At 39.0% G+C, this 27,693-nt stretch overlaps 1 protein-coding gene across 16 annotated transcripts in view; it reads right to left on the bottom strand.

Annotated features, from left to right (window-relative positions):
• Positions 1 to 27,693, bottom strand: part of pleca (plectin a) — a 192,267-nt gene that overhangs the window by 59,683 nt on the left and 104,891 nt on the right. For 10 of the 16 annotated variants that reach the window (XM_088929319.1, XM_088929322.1, XM_088929313.1 and 7 more), the window contains exon 2: positions 5,023 to 5,084. In XM_088929319.1, coding sequence (XP_088785445.1) covers positions 5,023 to 5,084 — 62 coding nt within the window. Of the gene's footprint in view, positions 1 to 5,022; positions 5,085 to 9,257; positions 9,663 to 20,548; positions 20,826 to 27,693 lie in introns of those variants that run through there. The other 6 variants (XM_088929310.1, XM_088929312.1, XM_088929315.1 and 3 more) reach the window with 2 other exon arrangements.

Genomic DNA, 27,693 nt, shown 5'->3' with positions numbered 1-27,693 from the left:
AACAAGAGCACAGCAACACGGATGCACCCTTATCAGGACAAAACTGATTCAAGCGTTTTGACTACTTTTTTTTACTTTTGTGAGGCTATGGATTCACCAATAATAATGTCATTTCAGTTTTCTTTTAACACTGTCCACCATCAGTTATACAAATGCGTGCTCTGATTGCACTTGAGCAAAATCAAAACAAGAAGGCTCAAAATGAACATTCTGAACGGTAAAAGAAGTGACATGTCAGTAAAACCCGCAAAGAAATATCCAAAATTTAAAACTGTCGACTGCAAAAGTACTCACTGCCTTTGCTACATACTGTATTAAACAACACATCTTTTAAATACTCCCTTTAAAAATGTATAGATCATATATAATTCAACACAATCAGACATCATTGGAAAGGGATAAAAACTTTTGCAAGGCACTGTACAGCAGTGCATATAAAATGTAAAGATTGTTTTCTTAAATTAACTATTGAGTCCCTTTTCATTTTCAGTGTCCTACTGTATTTAAAAGGCTTTTGAGTCCATAAAGGTATTCATGCAAACTCCAAATAAGCTTTTATTCAAATATATTTAAAGGGTAAAATATTCATGTAATTGGCACTACAAAACTTTTATAATTACTTAAAGACAACAGGGAACAGTTTTGAGGTGTCTGTAGTCTATGATTTTCATCTGTTGCATGTGTAGGAGGATCATTCTGGCTCTTCATATTTCCCTCCTCCTACTTATCAGTTACCTGCCTACTCTAATTATGTGATTACCCGAACAAATGTAATACCTCTTTCCAGGATTTGCAATATTGTATAGGTATAGTACCTTCATTCACATGGCTTTTAAGTCATCAACAGAAAGACTTTGGAAACTACATTTGAGCCAGTTATCAGATAAGGCAGAGGATAAAAATGTCCACCTCTTGCTGACTGAGGTTTTGACGAGACTGCCTTCAACTAAATTCAAACATTTTTTGAAGAATTCCCATGAAACATTTGTTGATTTGAATTGTTGGATCACAAATGAGTCAGTTGATAACAACGGTTTCACCTTCTCAGAATGACAATGACAGTTTGGACAATCTGTCTCGGGGGGGGGGGGGGGGGGGGACAATCTTTTATAAGCTTCAAACTGACACAAGCAGGTGGGACTTGGCTTTGCATTTCGTTTTGGAAACGTTAGAGCACTTCACACAACTGAAGGCTTTCAAGCTGCCGCTAAATGTTTTTGCAGAGACAGTAAGCCATTGTGTGTCTGTCAAAGTGTCCACCACCCTGCCCCGGAGGGTAACTATCAGCTCAAACACAAAGCCAGCACACAATGTAATTCTTTGATTAAGAAATATTGAATGCTTTGGCCATAGAAATTGGACCAGAGGATTAACCGTGTAAAAAGGAGAACTGTAAAAAATGACAGCGTTTTTGTTTACCTAAGAAGACAGAACGCATGCAATCTTCTATGGAAAGATAACATCTGTGTTGCCAGTGAGATGGTTTAAATACTAACAATACTTTATGGGGGAGTTTTTGTTTAGGGTAAACAGGTTTTTCTGGAGGGCGGGGGGTGAACCAATTTGTCCTTAATCAAATGGATGAAGCACTAAATTCAACAGGAACATGCAAATAAGGTACATGTAACATTAGACAAATGGAAATACAACCCCACCTTGTGCACTGTGCTACCAGGAATAAGCTGCTTTCTGAGAATGGATGGATGTAGAACTTTAATACATGGGAATACTGATAGCCACCTGAAGCATTTTGTCTGTTGCAAATCCAAAGATGTCAGCTGAAGCAGTGAGTGAACGATTAAGTAAAAGGTTCAAATGAAACAATGGGATAATGGCTGGTGATTGATAGGGAGACTAAATGGAACTTTTGTCTCTGGAGGACTACTTTACAGCCAACTAGTCAACAACTGTGAATTGAAGAGTACCTAGATCATTGTTATTTGTAGGACTCCAGTACAGATAAGACCAGTTAGAGCCTCACACTCAAATCGAGTCTACAGCCGTGCTGAAGTCATACTGCCGCAGTCCATAACCTTTAAGACTTTAAACACTGGTATGAGTATCTGTGCTTTTTGACAAAAGAAGTCAAGTTTTGAATGTTTTGGGGTTCAGTAGGTCAAATTCATACTTTTAGTAAGTACGAATCGAAATGTCAAAGCACATGGATAGGAAGAAAAAAATTTACTGTTATCAAGGCTAACTGCAAATCAGTAATAGATGAACCAAGTATTAAACCTTCTGGTCACATATACAATTCTGCTTTATATTCCATAAACTGTATTTTATATTCAAAAGACACAGCTTTACTGGGCAAAAAGATACAACATCTGATTTTATTGCTTCCTTTTCATTTTAAACGTTCTTCAAAGGATGAATGAGGCCATTTCCATTGACACTGCACAAAGGTAATAAGGTGTTCTTCATAATTAAACCACACAGCTGCTCCTCCAAACTAACATAAGCTCAAACACGTATGGGCACACAGTGGCAAAGAGCCTTGCCGTGAGCAGCTACAGAATCAAGTAAACCGCAAAAGCTATGATTCAGACCAAAATCGTTCTGACATTTTTCAACCGCTGTTCGCTCAAGCTGCCTCACGGGTTTTGTCCTGGTTTGTCTTCTACAGGGCTGCTGCTGCCATGGCAACACGCCTCACTCCTCACCACACAGCAGAAGCTCACTGGCCCAACACTTCCTCTCCAGGCGCCCATTCCTTTACCGAGTCTATACAGTGTTATTAAAAGCGCAGATAATCTGTAAGGCATTGCAAGTTCTTTGATTGACTACTATTCATCATTGACGTCACCAGGGAGTCCGATCGAGACCATTTTTAAAGTGACTCCTGGAGGGTAAGGGATAGGCAGAAAACGGGCTTTAGCCGAATGAGAGCGGAGTGAGGCAAGTCGTGTTTTATAACTAACACTAAAAACAGATCATGAGTTTGTACACATCACAGTTTTCAATTTCATAATCCAAAATTAACTTTCAAGTCCTAAATAAATACTAAAACATGCAATAAAAGTAGAAGATCTGAACAGTATGTAAACTCTACAACGGGAGACTTTTTCTTTTAATATTTAAATGTTCAACTGCACTGCACATTTTCAGCTTCCTGGAATGCAGAACCTTTAGGGAATCTTTGCTTTTTACTGTGGGATACAATGACTACAGAGACAATGACTACTCTTCTTTCATAATAGCTACTGTTTACGGATGTCCGTGACCAAAAAGTGGCGATGTCATTAAGGTTACAAATTCCCATATTTCAAAACGTAAGAAGCTAGAATGTAGAAACGAGTGTAGTAATTCTCTGGTGGATTAAAAGAATTAAGAGCCTTTCTATGTTTTCTGAGGTAAAGAAACTAGTAATCAAGCACCTACAATGACCACAAAAGCCAAACCTTGTGAAAATAATGCAGATGCTTGGTTAATCTGTGAATCTAAGGACCAGAAAGCTGTTTTGTAATCACTTGATTTTTTGTGTGCTCCTTCATTCAATATGCTGATAATGACTACAAATCAGAAGCATTCCTAACAACAGCATTGTATATCAAAAGGTAAAATTTAACTAACACTGATATAGTCTTTGTTACATCAACAAACATTTACTTCAGTCATCAGTACATAACTGGTTCTATGTGGGGAAGCTACACAAAGAAACACCTTTAACCCTAGACTGCATTTTAGGAATTACTATACTGAGGTGAGAGTTTTTTAGGCATTGTAATCCACAGATCTCAATTTTTTATTTTAAATTTTATGGTTACATTACTTTTACTGTAATTTACTTTCATTTGGTTAAAAAACAAGTCAGTTCCTTAAGCGTTAATCGCATACTGGTCCACAAGCGATGAATGTTGTCTGTTGATCTACACTCAGATGTCAGAGCATCAGTCATGCAAGGTCTCACCTCAAATCTTTCCAAAGAACACATTCTCACAAGTTCCTTACCATTGTCATAGAATAGCATGGGCACTACAGTGGTGTAATAAATGAACAGATTCATGCTGGACTGAATGAAATGTTCTACTGAGATAATGACACCTACTTGCTAAATTGGTTTACTCTACAGTTTTATTTGTAGTGCAAATTCCTCACAGGTATGGGATATATGTTAGAGAAGATCTAACGGAGAACTGCAGAAGTTCCAATGCTGCTGCTGTAGGTGCCCTGACAATATTGACCAAATATAACATTTTACTCCTAGTCCTAAAATGTAACATTAATATAAATGAGGGACTGCCAGTAATACTATCTTCTCAGTTGATACATTTTTATTGGTGTTTTAACATTGCTCAATTATGTGTGACATTCCCCTCTGAAATCCCTTTATCTTAAGCAGAATCTTTGCAGCTCTGTTAGGGCTATAAATGTGTATTTTACCCATTAGGTCTGCTTAATAATATGAGTTTTAATGGTATAAGCCAAATAATTGTTGTCACAATGCACACTTGCACTGCTTATGCATTCATTGCTCTGAATATGTAGCCAGGACCTTGCTTAACTACTGTAATTGTAAACCTGAACCCTGAATTTGTAAGCATGGAGATTTAAAACACATACTTAAACAGCCTATGCTTCACGAAGCAGTAATTATTGCAATAAATCACCAGGGATCACAGACTTCCATGATACATTGAGCACCTGGTACTGTGTTTGTCAACAGTTTTAAATGGGGAAGATGAAGAAATGAAATGTGTCAAGATTTCCCTGTGAAGAATGTGCATCCTGAAAACAGCTCATGGGGAAAAATAATATGCAATCTTATCAATTGTACAAATTAACCAAATGCCATGTCTTCAATTGGACATGTATTGTGTGTTAAGTTAAAATACATCAAGGCCTATAGGTGTTTTTGAGATACAGGCCAGAATTCAGGTGTCCCACTAGGAACAAAAACAATCGACAGTGCTATCCATGCTTTATAAATGTATCTGTTCCTACATAAACTAATGCATCAAACTCTTGTTCCTGTGGAGCAGGGAGTGTGGACAAGCAGCACTAAAACACAAGTGGTCTTACCTTTATTAGGTGTTTGTTGACCCATTTTGTAAATGTCTTCTTCTGTACTCGGTCCCTCTCATCTGTTGGAGAAACAAACGGAAAGATCTGCTTTAACTGTGTTGAACAATACTATTAAAACAGAGGCAAAAAATGCAGAGTCTTGACACAAAATAAAGGTTAAAGAGAATTTTAGAATGAAAGGAAGGGCATTTATACATGGTAAAAATAATCTTTTTAGAGAAATTAAGCGACAGGGGAATGACCGGCACTTTAGGATACTTGAACAAAGGAGAGGCATGACGAATGTGATGTAATCCATCATGATTTAAATCGTGTAATGGCCTTTTTTTAAATACTTCAGCAAAATCAAGTATGGAACGTGTTATCTCACAAAACCAGACCAAACACCTGGAGATCAAGAGTGATTTCACTGTTATAACCAAAACACAGTGTAAGCTCATCCTGAGTCACCGACACAAGCTGCCCTAACATTTCACAGAAGAGGGAGGATCTCATGTCCTTGCAAACTGGATGAAGGACGTCACTCCCACATCCTGCCAGGAACGTTTGCCTGGGTTCTCTAATCATTGCCCCGGGCAGTAGAAACAATGAAGAAGAGACACTCGACCCCAGCCTTGACAGAGGGCTGATGTTTGACCTGCTAACAGCAGACTTATCAGTCATCCTTGCCTCTCACTTCACTCATCCTTGCACTAATGACCAGGTGGAGAGAGAAAGCAAACAAGATGCAAGAGGAGCAGGGAGGACTGAAAGAGTTGTCCTGACAAAGTACAGATGACTTAGCAGATATTCAAGATCACAGATTTTTAACCACATGCTTGTATATGTGCTCAAAGGTTTGTCATTGCACAAGAATGTTGCAGCAACACAACTGTCTAAGAACACTGTAAACTAGTGTGCATAATGAGGAATGAGACTTGGAAAGTCTGAAGTGGGATTTGCCCCTATCAATACCATTATTTCTTAAACAAGGACACCATATTTCTGTGAAATATTTCTCTTCATCACCCTCTCAAGGAAAAGCTACAAACCGCTAAGAAGGGATTAAAGGAATTGAGCAAATTGATTAATTTAATGACTGTCCATTGGAAGATTCCAATCCAAGGAAATCAGATGACTGTCCAAGAGGTTGTTGTATGTTCAGACTGCAGCGATGAAAGGTATCCCATTGAACAATAAGAGTAAAAACCATACAGAACAACACGATAGGTCACAGAGGCAGCCAAAGCTGTTGCTAAAATCTATCCAAAAATACAATTTACTGTAAATTTAAAGTTCTGTAAGGGATATTACAAAACACATATCTATTTGTTTAACTATTTTATTATTATGATCTGTTTAACAAGCCTGTTCCATCATGTACAGTAATAATTTGTGCTCTGCATTTATGGTTTCACATACTGATTTACCCAGCAGTCTGTCAGTGCTTGCTTTACTTGGAAAACTGCCCTGCCACTCCTGGGGTGTGCAAAGGACTTTTTTTTACTTCACAAAAAAAGGTTTTGTTTTGCTGTTCATTTGTAATATTCTGAAGCATTGAAAATGAATGCAAATGTTGCTCACCAAACAGAAGATCAGCATCAATCCCACATTCATATACAGTACACTATTGAGTTCATATATAGGGCTGTAGACTGCAGACTCATGAACACTTTTTGTGGGACAAAAGTATGTTCTATGTCCACTGATACTTACTTTAAAGGGAGATTATGTGTGGTCCCAAACACTAGGCAAGGAAAGCATAATGTGCTACAATCCCTGTCGTCAAAGTGATCTGCAGCTCTGATACTCTAATCAAATTATGTTAAAAGAGACTTACAATGGAACAGGGACTGATACTGGTAATGTAATTCTGTTTTCTGCTCAGATTAGATGCTAGTTAGTCTGTAGCTCAAATATGACACCTTTTTAAACATGCAAATGTAATAAATTCAATACCAAAATCTATCCCCCTGTACTGCAGCACTCTCTCATTCAAATAAATACATACTAGGAGTTGCCATGATAAATAAAAAAGAAACAGTGGTGTGCATGTAACAGGAAGTTAGCAAACTCAGTCCTTCAGACCACACCCCGGAGATTATTAGCAAGTGGTATTCAAGCCGTCAGTGAATCATAAGATTAAAAGAATCCCCATGCTGCTTCATCTTCAAAGATCTGTTATCTGCTGCTGCTAGTTGCCCTGGCAATTGTAGCCTTCTCCATTGTGGAACAGAGCTGACTGCTCAGCCACTTAATGGAGCAGGAGTCACCCTCCTGGAAATTCCTCCCCTTCCTGGGAAAACCTTTATATGTGCTGTTCAAATAAAGGACTATACATCCACCTACACACTGGTCGTAAAGATTAACATTTGACAATCTCATCTGAAAAGGAAGCTGGCCTCTGACCTGTTGCACAAGGTTTCAATATCTGGGCCTGTATAGGGCATCACTGATGCTATTATTCTGCAATTCATACACCTGAGTAATAAACTCTTGACCACAGTCCTACACTAACCAGGGCCTGTGCGAAACGACAGCTACTGCCTTAAGACAATGGACAATGTAAAATCTTTGGAAAGGAAAATTTCTCTGAACTTACTGGGCCTTGCATACAAGAGCTAACATACATGCACATCCAGTCTTTTCTGCATCTATCTGACTTGTGCCAGTTAAATGTGCTGCACCATGTCGATTTGCAAACATCTGCAGTCACCTCCCTTTGCGTAACTGATCCCACAGAGAAGAGTTTTACAAACAGAGCCACCCAAAACAAACTCTGTGTAATGTAGGACACTTCAGTGACAAAGTGCTGGAGCAGAACGTGTTGTGGGAATTGGTGATCTAATGGCAGCTAAAAAAGTAGTAAAACAAAAAAAAAGCAGAGAGGCTTCTCAAAATGCATTAAAAAGAGGAGAAGCCAAAGCAGGTTTAAATTAATTTTAACACTACTATATTGTGAATGTTACACAAATACAGCTATAATTTCTCTTTCTTCAGATTTAAAAATACCATTCATGAATCTAAATTAAATTAATCACAACACGGAGCCAGACACCCCACATCTTTCCCCACATCTAAGCTAACCGTGTGACTCATTTTTTGTCATACACCAAGTTCAATTAAAACAAAATCTTTTAACACACTTTCACCGTAAGCAGCTCCGCCTTCCACAGCAGCAATTTCGCTTCTTACCAGCTCTGTCATGTACAGATATGTTGGCACAGTAGCCAAAGAAAGAAATTATGTAAAATCACCTTAAGGACAAGTAAACATTTGCAGTGAGTTCCCTAACACTTGTAGACATAATTATTTAAGTACAGGTAATGTGCTACATACTTAAAATGAATCGTTTATTAACAGAGAGGGAGAATACAGTCTGTCAAGGACTTACAATAATTGTATGCCTAACTCTTTTTCCATGTCTGTTCACTCACAGCCTGCAGAAGAATCAGCTTTATGTATGTCAAAGGCCTGCTTATAGCCAATAGTACTGGGAACTCCACTGACGCATGAAGGGGTGTGATTTGCTGAAAGTCATACAGTGAAGCTCAGCTGAGTTGGGATTTGAATCATGTCCACCTCTTTCACCTGGTATGGTGACTTAAAATAAAGGTCAAACTTCAGCAAAGTCCCACATTCTAAAATGGCAAAAATACCGAAAAGTACTATAAAACTGTAGCAAAAAAGTTCCTTAGAAACTTAACAAGAAAGACCTGTATTAGGACACATATGAGGTAAGGACTGGGCAGCAGGATGCTTGCAGTGAATACAATGGAACATACAAAACTTCTTTAAATCTATTTTCCCTTCTTTTTTGCTTTCTAGCTTGTTTGAATGAAAATACCACCCTGAGGGATCTTCTTAGAGGCTGACCACAAATGGCATAGCTGCTTAGAGAAAGAAAACACATTCTGAGCAAAAAAAAAAAGTTTAAGATCAACAGCTAAGTGCTTCTAAGCTGTAAAGCTCTAATGAATGAGGGAAGCATATTTAGAACAACTCCACACAGCCGAACTGCTGTAATCAAAAAGCCGACTGCTCTTAACCACAAAAAGCCAGAGTGAAAGCTGATGCATTTCTAAAAATTGCTACCAAATGAACAAACCTCTCCCTGCTCTCACGGTTACCCGCTGCAACCTAATAAAAAAATGAAACAGCACATTCAAAAGCCTCTACAGTTTACCAGCTCTTTGCTACACCCCCGCCTCCTCGCACTGCTGTCATGAGCTCAGAGCCCCTCATGGTGGTACCTTTTCTCTCATCTGTTGCTTTGAGCATCCCCATGTAGTATCCCTCCTCGGAGGAAATCCGGTCTCTTCCCAGGCTGTTCGTGGAGCGGTTTCTGTATCTCTCTTGCCCAGCCATATTTGTAACGATGGGAAATCCAAAGTTTAATTTTGTTCAACACAGCTGATGCTGAGCCTTCTTCCTTTATCCCCGAGTTATGACTGCTGCTGGAGTACAGAATGTCCTGGAGTGGGAGTGTGTGCGTCTAGGCTTCTATTCACGCTTAACCTATAATTCTCTCTCTCTCTCTCGGCTTGCTAGGCTCTGCCCTCCTTTTTTTTTCCTTGCTAAAACGTTCAATGCCTGCAAGCTACATAGTCAGGCCCTGCCACAGACAGATTTGTGTTCTCTGCAGCAGTGAACATCCTGGCTGCGTGAGGCCCCTCCCTGGGCTGTCACATAGGTGTGGTCTGAGTTGAGTGGAGGGTGTAGGAGGAGATGCAGGGAGTGAGCAAGCAAGGTGTGGCAGCTACGCAACAGGGAAGAGGTACCTCCATCTGCGTTACTGTGTGACCACAGGGGTTCTTTGCTGTGGGGGAAACCAGCTGAAAGAGGAAGTGTCTGTTGAAAGAAACAACATGCAATACTCCCTTTTGCTCAGCACTTGGCAAAAAAGGAAGGGGAGGTGTAGGCGCGAGCTGAAAATTCTCTTTTTTCCCCTTTAAATTTCACCCGTCCAGCCTGGAGCGTTTTTTTTTCCCCCTGCACCCTCTCCTGGATTTAATCATTAATTTAGCCATAAACATTCCAGAAAAGCTTCCAGGGGTTGGTCCATGGATTGCAGGCAGAGGGCTGGGTCTGGGTGTGGAAACAATGAGCCTGTGGGTTGAGAACAGCTTCAGATTTCACTTCAGGTACTCGCATGTTACTTTACAGGTAACTTCCATGCAAAACTTTTCCTACACTGACATACTGAAGGAACAGACAACAAAGTCCCACAAAAACGGATAAAAGACTTCTGTTTTTACTGTCGGTCTGTGCTGTATTAGAAATGTTCGGAATAATCAACTTTATAAAGCCAGACAATGGGCAGAACCCTTTGAAATTAACTGTTACACAGACCTAAAACAAACTGCTTATGAATATGAAAGGGGAACACAGGTGGTAAAGACCCTAAAATAACGGTTTATCTAACTCTAGATTTTCAGTCTCTTCAGATCCATTTCATTGTCTTTACATGTTTATTCATTTACAGTATAACAGCCTGTATAAGAACCAGTGTTATGTAAGGAGACGGCTGCATATAGCCAATACTACTGGGAAGCTCACTAGACCATACAGACACGTAGGCCACCGGTGGCCTGTGGGGAGGGCAAATTAAAGGAAATTCCACACAGAATGAAAGTGAAAAAAGCAGCTTATCCCCATGTTAAGGTTTTAGGTTGGCAGGCAACATTTTGCTAAAGGGCACTGAAAAGAAATACCATCTGTGTCCAAACTTTCCAACCATGAGCAGCAGCTCACAAAAACTTACAACAGCTCGGTTTGGCTGTTTCCAGAGCTTATTATGCAGGACTGAGGGTGATGGATCGAGAATGAAACCTACTGTACAGAATGAATAGTATACTGTAACGCTGAAAGAATCAAACAGCGGTTACTTGAAAAATTACATTTTGTCTCGGAAGCAGATGAAGCTAATTTTAGGAGTGAACACAACATATATTACGTGTTTTTTGGTGATAAAGGACACATCCTAAACTGCTCCAGTCTTTATGAGGCCAGAACACCTCCCCTTAATCAAAACAGCCTTTATTGCAGAATATTTCTTAACAAAGCATTAGATCTCAACATCAAGAATTTGAATTTTTGTTAATCATATACACAAACCATGTTTTTAACAATATACCTTCCAATGAGAGAAAAAGTTCCAGCAACCAAGAGACGTCTGGAATCCAGACTGACAACGACAATAAAAAGGCAAACCACACATTGTAGGAAATATGTATAATAAATTAAAGAGAACAGGTTTTGATGGAGTGTTTTTCCATCTATTACCTTTTATGACCATGAACTATTATTTCAGTTAGCTAAGAAATCTAAAATTCCTGAAATTGCTGATTTTGCAGCTGCTTGTTCAAGCTTGAAATTGTCAGAACTTCAGTCACCACTGGCAGAAATACGGCATCTTCATTTCTCTCACTTAAAGAATCTTCATCAGCCTTATAGGCACACTTTCAACAACAGCTCCAGAGCAACAAATACAGTCCCAACAGGCAAATAATTAAAGACATGCAGAATATGACTTAAATGCAGTAAAGCTTCTCGAGCAGATCAGAACAGCAGATTGCCCATATGTAATTTGGTAGATCTTGTTCTTGGAACATAAAACTCACGGCATAGCTTGAATTTTTCACATTTCTCTCATTTAAAAAAAAAGATATTTAAATAAACACCAAGTAAAGTGAGAAACACATTGCCCCCACTGTCTACCGAAGGAGGTAATGAATGCCTTTTTCTTTGGATGTTTATGGCATATACAATATGGCAACTTGTGAAAAACTGACAGACTGCTGAAGCCTTATAGTTGCAAAAAGAAATTCTTTTCTACAGACTCCTGGGTGTTGGAAGACAGAAAAGGAGTGGTGCATCTGTCTGTAAGTAAGCAGTCAGTATAGACAAGCACAAACAAGCATGCTGGAACTTAAGAGACTGCAGGGTCTGACAGAGGTTAGTCTAATACTTCCAAAACTTAAAAAGACTACGCAACCAAAAAGGTATGATTTACAACACCCAGGCAGGTTAATGCATATTTGAAAAAAATGTTTTGACATTTTTGACCTATGTTTTTTTTCTTTATGAACATAAAGGATTATCCACATAATGGATTATTTAAAATTAACTCAAATCTTAGTTTTATTAATTTGGGTGACAATTTCATTTAAATCTTCTCTCTCAAAATTAAGAGAATCTGTTTACCTTAGAACAAAGACACAGGGCACATTTGACTGAATTACTAATAAATCCAGAACAAAAATCACATTAAAGCACAGCTGGCTTCTTCTAGTTTGCAGATCTTCATTTTTTTTTTAGGGTTCATGGAAAAATGGCAATTTCTAGCTTTAATAAAACAAAATAGTCAGCAATCAAAACCAGTTAATTCAGCGACGTGTACATTCAATAATAGTGTTTATTGAAACATACAAGAAATTTATACAAAAAACATAATACTAATTGTACTGATTTCAAAGCCTACCCTGAGGGTTTTGTAGTACAATGTATTTCTCATAAAACAGTTAAATTGGATGCTGCCACTGCACAACATCATGGTTCTGGTCAGTAATTAGAAACTGTTGATGACAATAAAAGCTACAATGAGTCTTGGCTGAAACAGACCGGCCCTGACCAGATCCATTCTGATAGTGCTCCAGTCCAAGGTCACACTGCAGAGTCCTGGCAGGTGTGCTTGTTTGTCCATAGATGCATCTCCTTGTCTGTCAATCCGTTCATAAGGTCTCAATAACTTTTCTTTCCAAGGACGGGCATTGTTTTCCATGTTATGTCTATTAGCACATCCCTTGCAAATGCTTTCTTTTTTTCTGATGGCTTTGTGCAATTATTAACTTGCCCTGTTTCTGCTTCATTACTATGGCAAACACGCATGTTGCCTGATTCATTCTGTGAGGCATGTCGCCTCAGTCTGTTTAGTACACTTGGATACGGGAGTGTGACTGCTGCGGGGCTTCATTCGCTTACTTGCAGGCAAGAGGACGAAAGGTCTAAAACACAACCCAGCAGGATCTGAAGAGACACTGCCTGGGTGAGATCTACCACATAGACACTGCATTGATTTCATTCTCACGCATCAACCAATCCCTTTTAAAAATACAAGACCACAGGGCTCAACAAAAAGCATGTGAGTGGCCCTGAAACAGAAAGACTGGGAAATGGGAAATAATGGGGTCATTTTACTATAAAAAACTCCATGAATCATCTCATATCATTCTTATCTCTAAACCTACACTGTATTTGTCTTTGAGACCATCGCCTGGGTATTCAGTGTAAAGTACTACTTTAACATTTGTGTTTAGCATTGGAGACAATGGTAATTGAGTACTTTGCAACTCTTCTTTAATTATTATTTAACTATTAATGATTTAACTATTCTTTAATACTGTCATTAAACATACAGTATACCATGTTTAATGGAACACCATACAAATACAATAATCAATTCATTCTAAGGGTGTTTACTTTACTCTGCTTGCATCCACCACACAAATACAGTATGTTCACAGAAACAGAGTCAAGCTTTTCTCCATGTCCAATTCACTGCAGTGAGAACCATGGTTTTACACAGATAATCTGTTACCTTTAGTTCTCTTTCTCTCAAGGTGTGCGCTTCCAAAGAAAGCCCTTCCTCTTCCATGAACGATGCTGTTAAAAATCTTCTCATGCCGTGTGGACCACAGGGGCAACATCACTTTGCAGCTCAGACATTTTTGATTACCTCTGGTAGGGTATTAACTAGGACCAAGCGAGCTACAGAAGCCAGATGGCTCCCCCGTTGGTAATCATTCCCATGGTCTCATGTAAGCAGAACTGTGAGAAGTGTTTCAAGACAAGAGATTTTCTCTCGTAACCTGCCAGGGAGTTTGCAACTTTCCTTAGAAGAAGAAGACAACGCATAACAATAGTTTCCATATTTTAATCTGCTTAACCAGAAAAACGAACTTTACTTGGGGGGTTTTAAAGCTGAAAACATTCTGGTTTCTTTTTTTCAGATTTAAGAGGCTGGGAAACAGCTGAAATTCTCTGGGGCAATACACGAGATTTTTTTAATAGTAAAAGGAAATTCTTTAGAACTGTATTCAAAATCTTATTTGAATGCCAGGTTTCAGACATAAAAGATCTTTTACTAAAAGCAGTTACATATGTGTAAGGAATCTGATCTCGATTCTGGGTTTTTACTGCATACGAGACTGAACTTGGGTTCCATGATGCTCATTGTGAAGTAAAATGTAAAACTGAAAACTCGGGACACCACCTCTTTCCTGCACACTCAGCCGTTCCTCAGGAATGCTGGAATCCCAGTGTGTTACATGGGATTCCATTCCCATACCACCTACGCATTTCCTGATTCCTCGCGATACCATTTTGTTGGTTTGCATGCAATGTGCAATCATGCACGTTTCTGTCCGTCCATTCAGAATCACTTTGGTTAAAGTGATGGCGGTTTCTAGCAGAAGGAAAAGGAGGCACTGCGTTGAACACCTTTCAAAGCAGCCACATGTGAGCCATTAGGCCATCAGTCTTCTGGTTTGTGAATGCAAATGGAAGAGGACTGCATTTTCCTTTAGCTGCTCTAGCTAATGTAAAGGCAGTCCTAGACAGATCTCCAGCACATTCCTAAAGCCATTCATTATCTCCAGTTCAGTTTACTACATAGTTTTCTACAGTTACCACTGGCACAGCCATCAGGAGGACCCACTCTGAATAAGCAGACTGAAGGGGTTATACAAATACTTCTTAATTAGGAAAGGAATTGCAAATCAACTGATTTGCAGTGTGATCCATATCAACATCATGCATGCAGGCAGTTTGACATTGCAACCAACCACATACAGTAGGAACATAAGAATGGTTAACAATGAATTTGGCCATTCACAAGCTTACTGAATGAAGACTTCGATCAAGCCAGTTCTCAAAAGATCCCAGGGTCAGCATCATAGTTGCGTCTACATAGGTCTCATATTTCCAGTGCTGAACGTGGCTTGTAAATACTATAGACCTCTGGTCAGTGCATAAGCAACTAACCTTAAGACTGACCATTAATGTCTAATAAAGTATTTTCAAACACATTTCAGTATGAAGCATTCCCTTAAAAACATGCAGGCCCTATTGCTATGTATTATACTGTATAACAAATCAAACTAGAATGACAAATATATAGATGACAATAATAATAGCTTTTATACTACAACTAATAATAGCTTTTCTTCACAAGCGATGTCAAAGCCCTTTACACATACTGTAGTAGATAACTCCCTTCATCCACAACCTTACGTGAAGCCTTAACAAATGCAGGAAACACCTTTGAAGAGTCCCTGCTTTGTGCATATGAAATAGCAAAATCATAGCACATTTTGCTCAAATTAGGTTGTCTTTATGTATTAATCTCATCAAGTCTAAATCTCTGCAAAATATTCATGATGATAAGGATTAGTTTTTCTTTAATATTTAAGAGGAAGATCTGACAACCCAGAGTTAATTGTATTTTCTCTCATTTCTAAGAAATGTTAAGGATCTCTGAGCAAAAAGAAGCACAAGGAGTAACCATTTACAGAACATTCAGACAAAATTTTCCAAGTTGGAAATATGCGCTTTCTTCCGTTCAGTGAGGTTTCCATCAGAAATCAACGTGAAACGTTGCAAGGCTACGAGGGGACAAGCGATTCAGGCCAAAAAGAGGAACGTTTCCAATTTTCGTTTCAGTAGAAATGACAGAAGCAGCCAACCATTTCATTTTGACAGCCCTGGGGACACAGAAAGTGTTGCACCTTCTTCCCGCTGCCCTGACGGGCATGTCGAGCCCAGAGCCGCCGCGTCACTGTGGACCCGCACTCCCAGCAGGGCCCCGTCCCAGTGCCAGCTCTCACAGGAGCAAGTGGGAGCGTGCGCCGGCTGCCCCACCCCGCACAAAGGAATGTTCGGAAAAGGCGAAAAAATGCAGCACACACCTACAGGCAGTGATTAATTGTGCAGACAGTGCATGAATCATCTTAAGCAACACCTAACAGGCCCTGATAACAAAAACGGACCCTTGGGCACTCCTGCTGCAATCCTTTCGCTGGCAAATGACCTTTAAGCCTGATGAGCTAAGCCTGCTGCTTTGGCATTGTGGTGCTGCTGCTCATGGATCAGAGCTGCACTTACTTTACACAGCTGGAGACACTGCACTTCCAGGAGGGGGGTTCTGAGTCTAATATGGCTAACATTTAAAATGTAGATGGGAGCAATTGTTAATGAGTGTGGCTCACTGCTCCATCTACTGTACTGTACAGAGAGCTACCTCACCCTAGCCCTCTGTCTCAGAGTCACATCTTTCGATATGTTTTGAACTCCGCCTGCCCAACTTTATCACAGGGCACTTATCACAACCTGGAAGAGCGGCACATCACGGATCCTGACCAGTGACAGCAGGTGCTGCACACATGCCAAGGAAACCAACCTGACACAATCGCCCACCCCCTGCTGAACCCAACCAGTTTAGTTCCACTTGCATTTCCCCGGGCCTGAACCAGAATTTCTGGATTAACCTGGACTCAAGGCTATTTAAAATTCATATTGACCTGAGATGCTGTTTTTCTTTAGCTGGTATCATGAGCTTCCTCAGGCAGTGTTCTGTGTCCTTTTTTCCCCTATTTTTTTACGACACAATCATACCAATTGTTACTCTAAATAGTTGCTTTTAATTGGGAACGCAACCTTAAACTCAGGTTACAGATGAGAATTGTACTTTTATAGAAGCAAGAAGTTCTCAATTCCTACTTTTTGATCGGCTTTTTAAATTTAAATACATTTAAATTTTCCCAGCTTCAGATCTAGGAAAAAACTTTGATTTTTGCTTAGCTGAAACTTTACACAAAACTATGGTTATTTGAAAGACGAAGCTTTTTTTCTCTTTATGAATTTAACGAGGTTGTCTCCCCCTGCTGGTGAAGCAGTGTACTACAATACATGCATTTCTTAACTACAGTCGAAGAGTAGCAGCGCTACGGGACAGAAACACAGCTAGCACAAATCAATTTCAGTTCTTAAAAAACATTAGTTTTTTAGTTTTTGTCATACATGTGTAATGCTTGCTGGTTATTTTAAAAGACATTTAAGTTAAACATTTTAATTTTGACTTTTATATTTAATACCAAGTTTCAATTTCCAGAAAAAAATGTTATACTTGTTTCCATGGTGACGCTCTCCAACACACAAAGGCTGAAGGAAGAAGGCCATCAGTCAAACTCGTTTATTTATTTTTAGACCTGTGGTTTGCGTTAAAAACCAGACCAGAACAAACCAAGTCAATGGGGACAGAACAGCCAACCCTTTTATTTTCTCTGAGCAATGAACCTTTTTATATTTCATATACACGTGATTTCCGTCTATTCAGTATTTCCACTTCACCTTACCACACAGAAAAACATTCCAAAAATTACAGCGATTTTTCATTTCAAATCTGGCAAAGGATAGTTAACCCCATGCTTCACCCTCAGAAAGGCTATGTTCTTAGCAAATAATAACTAATTGTACTAAATAATGTTAGAAGAAAAATATTTTTTATCATTTTAAAAGTAGTTGGCTTCCAAACCAGCACATGTAGTGCTGAAGCTGAATATTGTAAAGAAATACGGCCAACATACAGACTGTCCTCTTTTTTTAACAGGGACGTTGGCCGTCTGGGCTAGTTTAAGGTCTTCTTCAGCTCAACCGGGAAAACCCCTGTTACGGGACGCCGGAGACTCGGGTTTGATCCCATGCGGTGATAGACAAACTGGGGCGGGAGCGGCGAGGGCACAAGCCCAAGAGCCCGAATTCGATACAATACACAAGCACACGACTGGATGCGTACAAATTAGAACTATGGCATGAATATCAAAGCACAACGTTAAATAAAGGTATAATAATAAAAGAGTGAATATATTATACCTATCTATAACTTTATAAATAATTGGGTCCGCTCCTAAAATTATGTTAGACTTTAAGGACAGCTTGAAAATATATGACTAAGCAGCACTTATTTTCATATCTAAAAATGAACAAAAATTCTTTACAAAGGTAGATATACCTGAGAATCATTTGGGGGCTGTTAATAAATAATTGATCATTAGCAGCAGCTAAGTACAATATCAATTTTACCTATATTAATATTAAGAAATACTGGTAGGTGTCACACATTACGAAGTGTTTCGTAACTCTTAACCTGAATGCCTCTGGCTAATAAGGGCGTATTCCACTTTGGAGGCGGAGCGCAGGCCACCGGTCCAGACGGCCTCTGCCCCGCCCAGCCCTACCCCGCCCCGAGACTAGTCTGCAGGAAGCGTCTTCACTGAATTAGCCAGTACAGCCCAATCGCACAATAGAGAGAAACGTGACGGGGGGGCACGTGATGCACTGTTTACTGCCTTCTCAACAGGTCAGAAGCTTTTGTTTCAAAAGAGACAAAGTATAATGATTGGAGGAGCTTTAAATACAACATTCTAACTTATGCCAAGTTTATTTTTCATATTATTGCGACGTCCGATATGTTTGTGAAAGCTTATATTCGAGAGATGGGACAATACATTTGCACTTCACTCCAATTGGAGTAATGTGACCTTGAGGCCAAACACACACTCAAGCTCATACTTCTGTTACCTACTCCTTGCGACACACAACTAATCTCTTAAAACTCCAGAGGCAGTAACAGGTATTAGATGGGCATGTGTAAGCAATTCAGTTTAGCTTAGCCAGCATGATTAGACATCACTTTCTTGAATTACTTATTTGCATTCAAGTAAGTCTGGATGACTTTTAAGCAGTAGGTGTATATTGCTACAGTATATCCAAAGTTTTTTTTTTGTCAAACATGCTGCTGTGAAAACAGTCAAATACAACGACGCTATGAGTCAGAGATGCACAAGATCTTGATTTCAAACTTATGAGGAAGCAAATTGCAGTACATTCAATACCCAGTTCTGCTACACTGAGGCAGCTGGCATGTGTTCAGAAGAAACTTCCACTTTACAATTCCCACCCTGATGTGGAGTCAGTCTTGCCAAAATGTAATAGCCTGTATATTTGTATAACGTGAGGGAGCGAGGCCCAGTCTCCAGACAAAGTATAAAAGCTAGTCATGAGACACAGAAACTGGCAGATTGTCACCTGGAAAACACTGGCAGACAGGAAAACACTTTAAATGGAAACTCTGAAGCTAAATTTATATGCATCCTGATGAGTGTCCGATTAGTCATACAAATGTTTTATACAAACATACGCACACAGTACATTGCCATATAAATGTATATTTAATGTGCAGGGATATTAATATCAAATAAGAAAATTTCATTTTAAAGCATGCTTTCTGGGGGTAAATGCATTGATTTTGAATGCAAAATGTCATTTATATATACTGTATATAAAATCCTGTTGGCTCAAGAAATTTAAAATCTGCCTAGAATTAAAATGGTTTGAATCTTGTCTGAATTGAGCACTGCAGGGATCCTGATTTTGAGTGATGCTTTTAGGTCTTCAGCAAGCTAGAGCTGAGTTCACAACACTGGTCATGCAGTGCTGGAGCCCAAACATAGATTTTAATTTTGCACTTTAAAACATACTTTAATAAAACACACAATCATTTTTTTTAATGATTCTTTTTTGCATGTGTGGCAAAAAAAAATTGGTTATATTGCAGGAACACACCTACTACATAAAAGTCAGACTAACTTGAATGCACATAAACAATTAAAGTGATACAGTATCTAACGCTAGCTAAGCAAAACTGAACTGAGCTACTTTTTTTAAAGAATGACGATGCAGCTTTGCTATCTAAATAGATGAAATATTGGGTTTGTATGTAGAATGTAGGACAAGAATTCATATCTCTGACAATGTTTCATAACATAAGTACTGGAGATGTGTCATACGTTAAAGAGGACAGACGTACTCTTAACATGGATCAATTATGTTGGGTAAGCCTTTTGTAACTTATTTAAGAATTCTCATGATGAATTGTTAATACGTATTTCGAACACAAAGTAGGACATTTACTATTCACAGTACGCTGTTCAGTGTGAAGCAAAATACTCATTACATACTTCAATAGTGAAATAGCATAAATGCAGCTGGCAAATAAAATAACTTTTACATATTTTATTTAACATATCTGCAAAACAAATGCTAGATCAGGTCACTGTAGAAAAGTGTTTTATTTCCTACCCCTCGGCAATATATTTTACATTACTGCACAGTGTAATACCAAATTTACGAAATAAGTAAAATACAACGTAAATTCTAATATACAGCCAAGCCATTTGACTCTAAAATAATAACTGTAAATACACGCGTTTAATGTTGGAATTCTTGAAGTAGAAATTAATGATACTACACTCGCATATAAACACTTCTTTTAGCGAGATAAATCGTAGCAAATTCGTCGCAACACAAACGCGCGGTTCAGTGCGGATCATCAGTACCCAATGGGTTAACAAGCTACTCAAACAACGCCCCCACATCCAATACTCCTCCCCTCCCGAATCCTCACGCAGCGAACGTCAATACTCACCTGCGCAGCACATTTTACTGTACAGAAAACCGCTCCTCTCTGCGTCGCTCATTTCATTCAGATAATTTGCCCGTTCGTTAATTATTTCTCGTTTAAAGGCGCTGTACCAGGATTTAGCCCCTGCGGTGAAGTCCGAAGAACGTGCCATCTCTGACGGGGAATCGTCTGCAGAAACGCTCTTCCTAATTCTATCTACAATTTGCTACACACAGGCATTTGAGCTAGCACGAAAGACCCTCAGAGAAAGCTGCTCTGCATTAGGGAGAGAAAAAAAAACACGGTGCTGTATGTATCCAATTACATATAGTGTAGTTTTCTTTCCCTTTCAAAGCCCAGCCCATTTAAACGGAGAATAGTAAAAAGAAAAAGGACAGTCCCTTTTCGCGTGTCACCACGCCCGCTCTGAATGCTCTTTCGTGACTTGATCTAGCTAGGTACTCTATAAACTTTTTGTTGTTTTAAAACAAACAAATCAGAGTCCAAGAACCAACCGTCTTAGACTAGAACAGAATTACTGAAATTCACGAAATTTGCGTACGTCTGGTCAATTTTGCCAGCCAACCTAAAAAATCGCTAACATAATTTAGTAATTTTCTAAAACGTATACGTTTATTTTTCACTACAGGACATCAGGCTGGATTATTTTGTGTTCTAGATTTTAAGTGCTTTTTGCCTTTTTATATACCTTTTATTAGTTTTCCAAATACTAATATGTGTGGACAGAAGCTCAAGGCAGTGGTAAAAGTCCTAAGAAAACCAGAGACAACATGTCGAGCGTCGCCCAGCTTTTAATTTTACCTTTTTAAAACAAATCGCGGGACTGTTTTGCTAAAAATCCATCAACACATCTATACGAAATAACATTTGTATACACTCACTAATTACTACAACTGTTTAAGATACTCCTGTAATTTTTATAGAGATTTCTCAGGCCGCTAAATGAAACTAACAACTTACGACAGCAATATCTAGCCTTCAAACGACAGCATCTCGTAAACCAAGACACTAACCTGCCAGCCCTGGTACTGTAATTCAGAACAAACGAATTTGCAGTAACGCCAGGAATTTTTCACACCTCCGAACACTATAACCTGTTCATTTCCTCTGGAGGAGGATGTTTTTATCCATAAAAGGCGCAGGGCGAACAAAACAAGAACTTTAGGTTGATGTCCTGAATGATGAAAGTTCTTCTCCACTTTCCAGGTCTGAGAAACAAAAACGCGTTTTCAAGAGCTTTAATGTCTGAGTCGCCTGTCTGAATACTTTTTACAATACATTCCTAGATTTTTTGTCTTACATTCAAGAACATTATCTGATTCAAGCATGTAGCAACACCCTATAGTAAACGTCTGGTAATGTACTGTACCTCTTACTGAAACCAGTATTCTACACCAGCTACTACCAGATGAGGAGGAGAACAGAATTTACCCTTAGGGCTGGTGGGTGCAACGTATTTTAAATAGGGATCTACATCGAATATATGAAAATGAGGAAACAATTCAACTGACAATTTACATATACTGTACAGCATACTTTGTTTATAAAAGTCATATTATGGATAGATCTCTTTGTACTTTAAAATAAAATATTTTAAAATGATCCTTATTATATTTCTATTTTTCACATTTGGATGAATGTGCCCAAAGAAGGAATAGTTTTGGTGTAGTCTATGAATATTGGGGGTGATTCTAATTACAGTAGCTACATTCTTGTTTATATCAAATGGCTACTTCACAGCTCATCAGCACAGAGGGTGCCTGCCATGGTACTGCCACTTCAATCCTCTGAAGAAGTTGCAATGAAACAGAACTTAAATGCCACACTTGCCTAATGCCCACAGAAGCTTTGCCGCTAGTTCAGAATGACGGATTGGGTCCGTCTTGGAATAATGATGTCTTTACAGGCAGTTTGTGTTTTGTGGTTTAATTGCACAAACTTCATGAGGTGATGTCTCTCATACACTAAGTGTCCCCTGGTACAAATCTACTGTATTATTACATTAAGAATAACATTACAACTTATTTATAAAATTTGGTCAGCTGAGCGGAATAAACTCTGTACAGCTGTAATGGGTAATTTCAAAGAGCTGCTGAATCCTGCAGATTGTAGTTCCTTCTACACCCCTGTTGAAACTCATTCTTCTGAGAAGCTTTAGAGAACATAATCTCGACCAAATAAATAAGAACACAAAAAGAATCGGCACTTATTTTAATATTTGTCAAGAGACACCACGTCATAATTATCAAAACACACACTGTGTCAGTGATAGTGTTCTAGTGTTTTTGTACCCATATGCATGATCTATACCCACTACGCAACTCCTATTGCTTGTCTAGAGATTTTAATTTATTATCCCCACTTGTGAGACCTCAACTGAGCTCACAGCAGGTGAAATGTACTGAATTAGTGTCCTGGTCACCGAGATAGCAAATTCTTGACTGACTGGCATAACACAACATTCTGCTTCACCACTGCAAAAAGCCAGTTCAGTGCAGTGTTGAGGCCAGACGGCAGCTGTTTGTCCCTTCTGCTGCTGCAGGCTCATCTTTCCTGCTTCATCTGTCTAGGAGCCCTGGAGGCTCCAGTGATACTCCACAAGGTGTGCCTTTTTGTTTATCGTCAAACAGAATTCCATACAAGAGTATTAAAAACATCCCTTTGAAAGTGACTATTTTCTGGTTAGGAAGCTTTACTGGACAACAGGAAATGCTGAAACACTCGCCCAGAACTTCTGACCTGTTTTAGATCTGATTTTTGTTAAGAGTGTTAAGAGTTTATAAACCACATATGCACTGTGTAGGGTGACTGCACTTGCCATTGTTAGAGGATGTACAATACTGCAGTTTGGTGGTAAAGAGTTTCATCAGGACTAATATAAATACTAGAAATGGAAGATTAGTGTATAAATTAAATATCTGTACTTAATAATATTAACACTTTGCATGTACAGTATAGCACATACCAGAGGACCACAATGTGCTTTTCAAAAGGGTAGAGACTGTACACTGAAGTGCAGCAACTTCTTTTGTTCTGCAAACTGAGGCACTAAGAGAAAACAGGTACAGTACCAAATTCTGCCAAATTAAAATTGGCATTAACATAACAACACACCAACATCTGGTAGCTAAGCATGCAGATTATTCCACGTTTGTGGTAATATCTGACAGGCAGCATCCTGTCAGATATGATCAGCACATTTCGTTCTATGAAAATGTGACTGTGCTGTGCTAACACATGAAATATTTGAATAATTCTTTTGAGAAAATGATTGTGACTAATCTTTTAGAATGTCCTTTTCAGTGAAAAAAAACTTAGAATGTCAAGGTTTCTGTCTACAGACTGAATTTTATGTATTAAATAAGTTTGTCTGATTCAATGATTCAATGAATGTAAGCTATTTTATTCGATCTGAGGTCCCGAGTAAATGAAAGACAAGCCCTCGATAATGCAACAAAACAGAGTGGAAATTTACTGTAAAACATAATGAAAGCAGATCCAATCGAAAACTTTAATCACATCTCCAGATAAGCTTGTTTTGACTGTGAATTCATGTTGTTAAGGTCACTGACATATTGAGTATTGACGCAGCGGAAGAAAACATTCATCGAGAAATTGTTTTATGCTCATAAAGGAAATGATTAAGATGGTGTTTGGTTGCTCAGCCACACTTCCTGAGGCAAATTAAGGAGGTTTCTAGTCTGTAGAATCTGGACTGCATTCGGGCCACATTTCAACCATCGAATACTTCAAGAAGTGCCCCGTTATCAGTTTTAAATGCACTGACTGGGTACATCACTGACATTAGAGGTCCGCACGGGCATGAAATTGAAGCTCGAACCCGGCCCGTACCCGAGACCTTGAGAATCGACCCGACCGAGCCCGAATGGTACTGCCATCTGAAATCGGTCCCTCTCTTTCTCTCAGAGCGAGCAGACACACGGAGACGGATTCTCACAGACACGGTTTTACAATGTTTTGCTCGGCTGCTATGCGCTTTAGTTGAAAATGCCGTGCGCTGAGAAAAACTGGTATTTTATAAATCTATAATAAGTATCTGTAATACTTTTGAAGGTGGGGAACGGCTGATAACCGTAATAGGCCTACTTAAAAAGCTAGCACTATAAGCAAAGTGAATATGCGCGCAGGCATTACTGGTTTTAGCTTTGTTACACACAGACGAGAGAGAGAATGAGAGCGAGCGAGCGCGCGCGCAAAATGAGATACGAATTTCTTCTAATAAAAATCAATATAAAACATATAATAATAACTGATTTTCACTTATTAGAAAACAGACCCGAAGCCGGCCCGAGCCCGAAGTTGTACGTGAAAAACCGACCCGCACCCGGCCCGAAACCCGATGCTAAATGACATAGGTGACAAAGTGCATTTCCAGTTTATCAAGGGAATTCATAATTAACTTAAAGGGGCAGATACAGTATAATCTGCAAAAAATGCAGCAGTCATAAGAAACGCTGGGAATTTTGGACAGACTTTTGACCTCAAGAGGCAGTAATCATTGTTCATTCTTTTTGTCATGACAATCTCTCTTTGTATTGGCACAGCACTAGCATATACTGTGTTGCACATTTCGGTGTGCATCTTACAATGACGTACTGTACATTACTTCTCTTTATAAAACAATTAGCATTTTTTTCTGTCTTCAGTGGATCTCAACTGATCCCAATTGATCAAAATATATTCGTTGACCTCTGGCTGTAGGATCATATTTCCTAACATTACTAACTTTAAAAGGTAAGCACAAAAACAAACCTTTTAATATTTTTAACTGGGAAACAGAATTTGTGAAAGATATGACAGGACAGAAAATAAACATAAAGTAGAAAATGTGAAACACTACTGTATGTATGCAGAAAAGTGTTACAGCAGGAGAAATGTAGGCTTAATTTCAATGTCCACAGTGAGCTTGCAGGCTACAGTATGTGATAAGCTACTCTCACCACCTACTTCCAGCTAAAGCAGTTTTATTACCTCTAATCTTTAAGAATCACTAAGCACACAAATTCCAGATAAGTTTGGACTTCGAAAACTTGAGAAAAACCACCTCCAATAACATCTAATCTATTATTTAGACAGGAAACTCATTGTTATCTTTAGTAATGACAGTGTATCCAGGCAGTGTACAGATGGAAAAGCTGCCATAAACTATGGGCCACATTGAAAAGGTCAATTCTGTAAACAGGTCAGAAAGACCCAGGCACTGTTCAGAGAGTCAAAGATGTGTCTAGTCACCTGCCGGTTCAGGCTAATCAAATAGACTCCCAGGACTCAAAACATACTACAGGATAGAGACTATAGTCCCAGTTAAACCTATAAATTAGCCCTAAATGACAGAAATTGTGTTTTGGCAGTGTTTACTGATAGCTTTACCAGTCCCAGTTATCAAGTACCACAGACCAGAGATTCGTCCCTTTTAGGAGTTATAAAAAAGCCAATAACAGATTGGCACATTGCACAAAGTATAATATTTGCTTTATACAATAGGTATGCTGTAAGTATAAATGTTTTTTTTAATAAGGAGGCTTTAAGGGAACTATTGTGTGTCAAAAGTCCAATGACAAAATAAGACCTGAGACTGAGAGAATGTGCTTGGGAGGTAGAAGGTCATTGTTCTGGAGTGTTCTAAGAAGAGTGGGAAGGCTCAGTTCTGTTTCCAACAAACAAGACACAGCCTTCAGCTGTCAAGGAGAGAGCTAAGTGTTATGGTGGTTTCCAGGAAATACACTCTTTGAGTAAGCCATTCTACTCCCTCTCTTGCTTTACATGAGGACTCTGTGGTGCATTATTTAAACTGGCAAGAGCCATGACAGGCTCCTGTACCTGAGAATATAGAGAAACAGATCTACAAATATAACCACACAGTGTAGTTTCTTCCATTTTCCATTTAACTGGAAAACCAACGTTGGAAATTGAATTTACCTATCATTCAGATATGCACATTTTAAAATACATAGCGCTCTCACAGATGTGCTTTGGTTCAAAGACTCATTGTATATACTGTCAGGCAACAAGCCTGTGGTTAAAGCCACAGAAATTCAAATAACCAAATAATGCTTTAACACTGTCAATTCCACTGTAAAGTCAACCACGTTATTAACTAAAACCTATGCAGGTTTTATCCTTTTAGAAAATTGTGTAAGGTCAAATTGAGATTCCTATGAAACTGAATAACATTTGAAAGTGGCAAAATTTAAAATGGTATTTTCAAGTCTAAGCCTCTAACAATCAGCCATGAACCCAAATCACAATACTGGTCTGTTGTCTTCACTTCAAAGCAATCCGCTCTTTATAGCCAGAGACTCCAGGAGTTTCTTTAAGACCACGAGTGGACATGCAAGGTCTGGTTTAAGGAATGACGAGCATCCCTAAAGCCAAGTTAAAAGTTCACTGCTGGAATTGAGCACTGAGAAACAGTAGTATGCTGGTTTGGTCACAGTTTTATTTAGACCCATTCCTCTCGGGACCTTTAGCCTTAACCTGAGTAGGAAGCTGTTTCTTTTTAAACCCACCATTAAAGTGTCCAAACATGCCGGAGTAGGTGCAACCTTTATATACAAAGAAAACATATTGAATGGAAAAGTTGGAAAAAGAAATTCCCAATGGGATTGACATTGCTAATAACATTAGGTGCTGTAAAAAAAATACAGATAGGACAACAATAATGTTATGGTTTGGAATAAAATCCATGTAAAACAGAGTAAACAAAAAACCAAGCCAGCAAAACATGGGCTAATCAATTCCTTAATCTGCAGAAGGAGTCCTAATCATCACAGGATCAACCGAGTCTGTTGCCATCGTTCCCATGTACTTCCTGGACAACCCCACAGCGCGTCTGGGCGCAGCAGAGGAGGCAGCTAGAGAGAATAAAATATCCGACTGTCATCAGCCTCTTCACTGGGCCGGAAACAGCTGTGACCAGATAGCTCACCAATCCAGAGGAAGGACAGTAAACTGCGCAGGAGAAATGAGTCCTACTGTATTAACTCTTCCCTTGGCTTCTAAGAAATTACCAAGCTGTTTCTTTTCAACAACTGTTTTGTGAGTTAAACTTTTATTTGAAGGCCAATTTACCTTGTGTCTGTTGCACTGCCTTAGTGTGTGAGAAATGAAACGAGCATTGACTTACA

This window comes from Atractosteus spatula, chromosome 12, assembly GCF_055471065.1.
Source record: "Atractosteus spatula isolate fAtrSpa1 chromosome 12, fAtrSpa1.hap1, whole genome shotgun sequence".
Classification (NCBI taxonomy): Eukaryota; Metazoa; Chordata; class Actinopteri; order Semionotiformes; family Lepisosteidae; genus Atractosteus; species Atractosteus spatula.
This window is presented reverse-complemented; position numbering and strand designations above follow the sequence as displayed.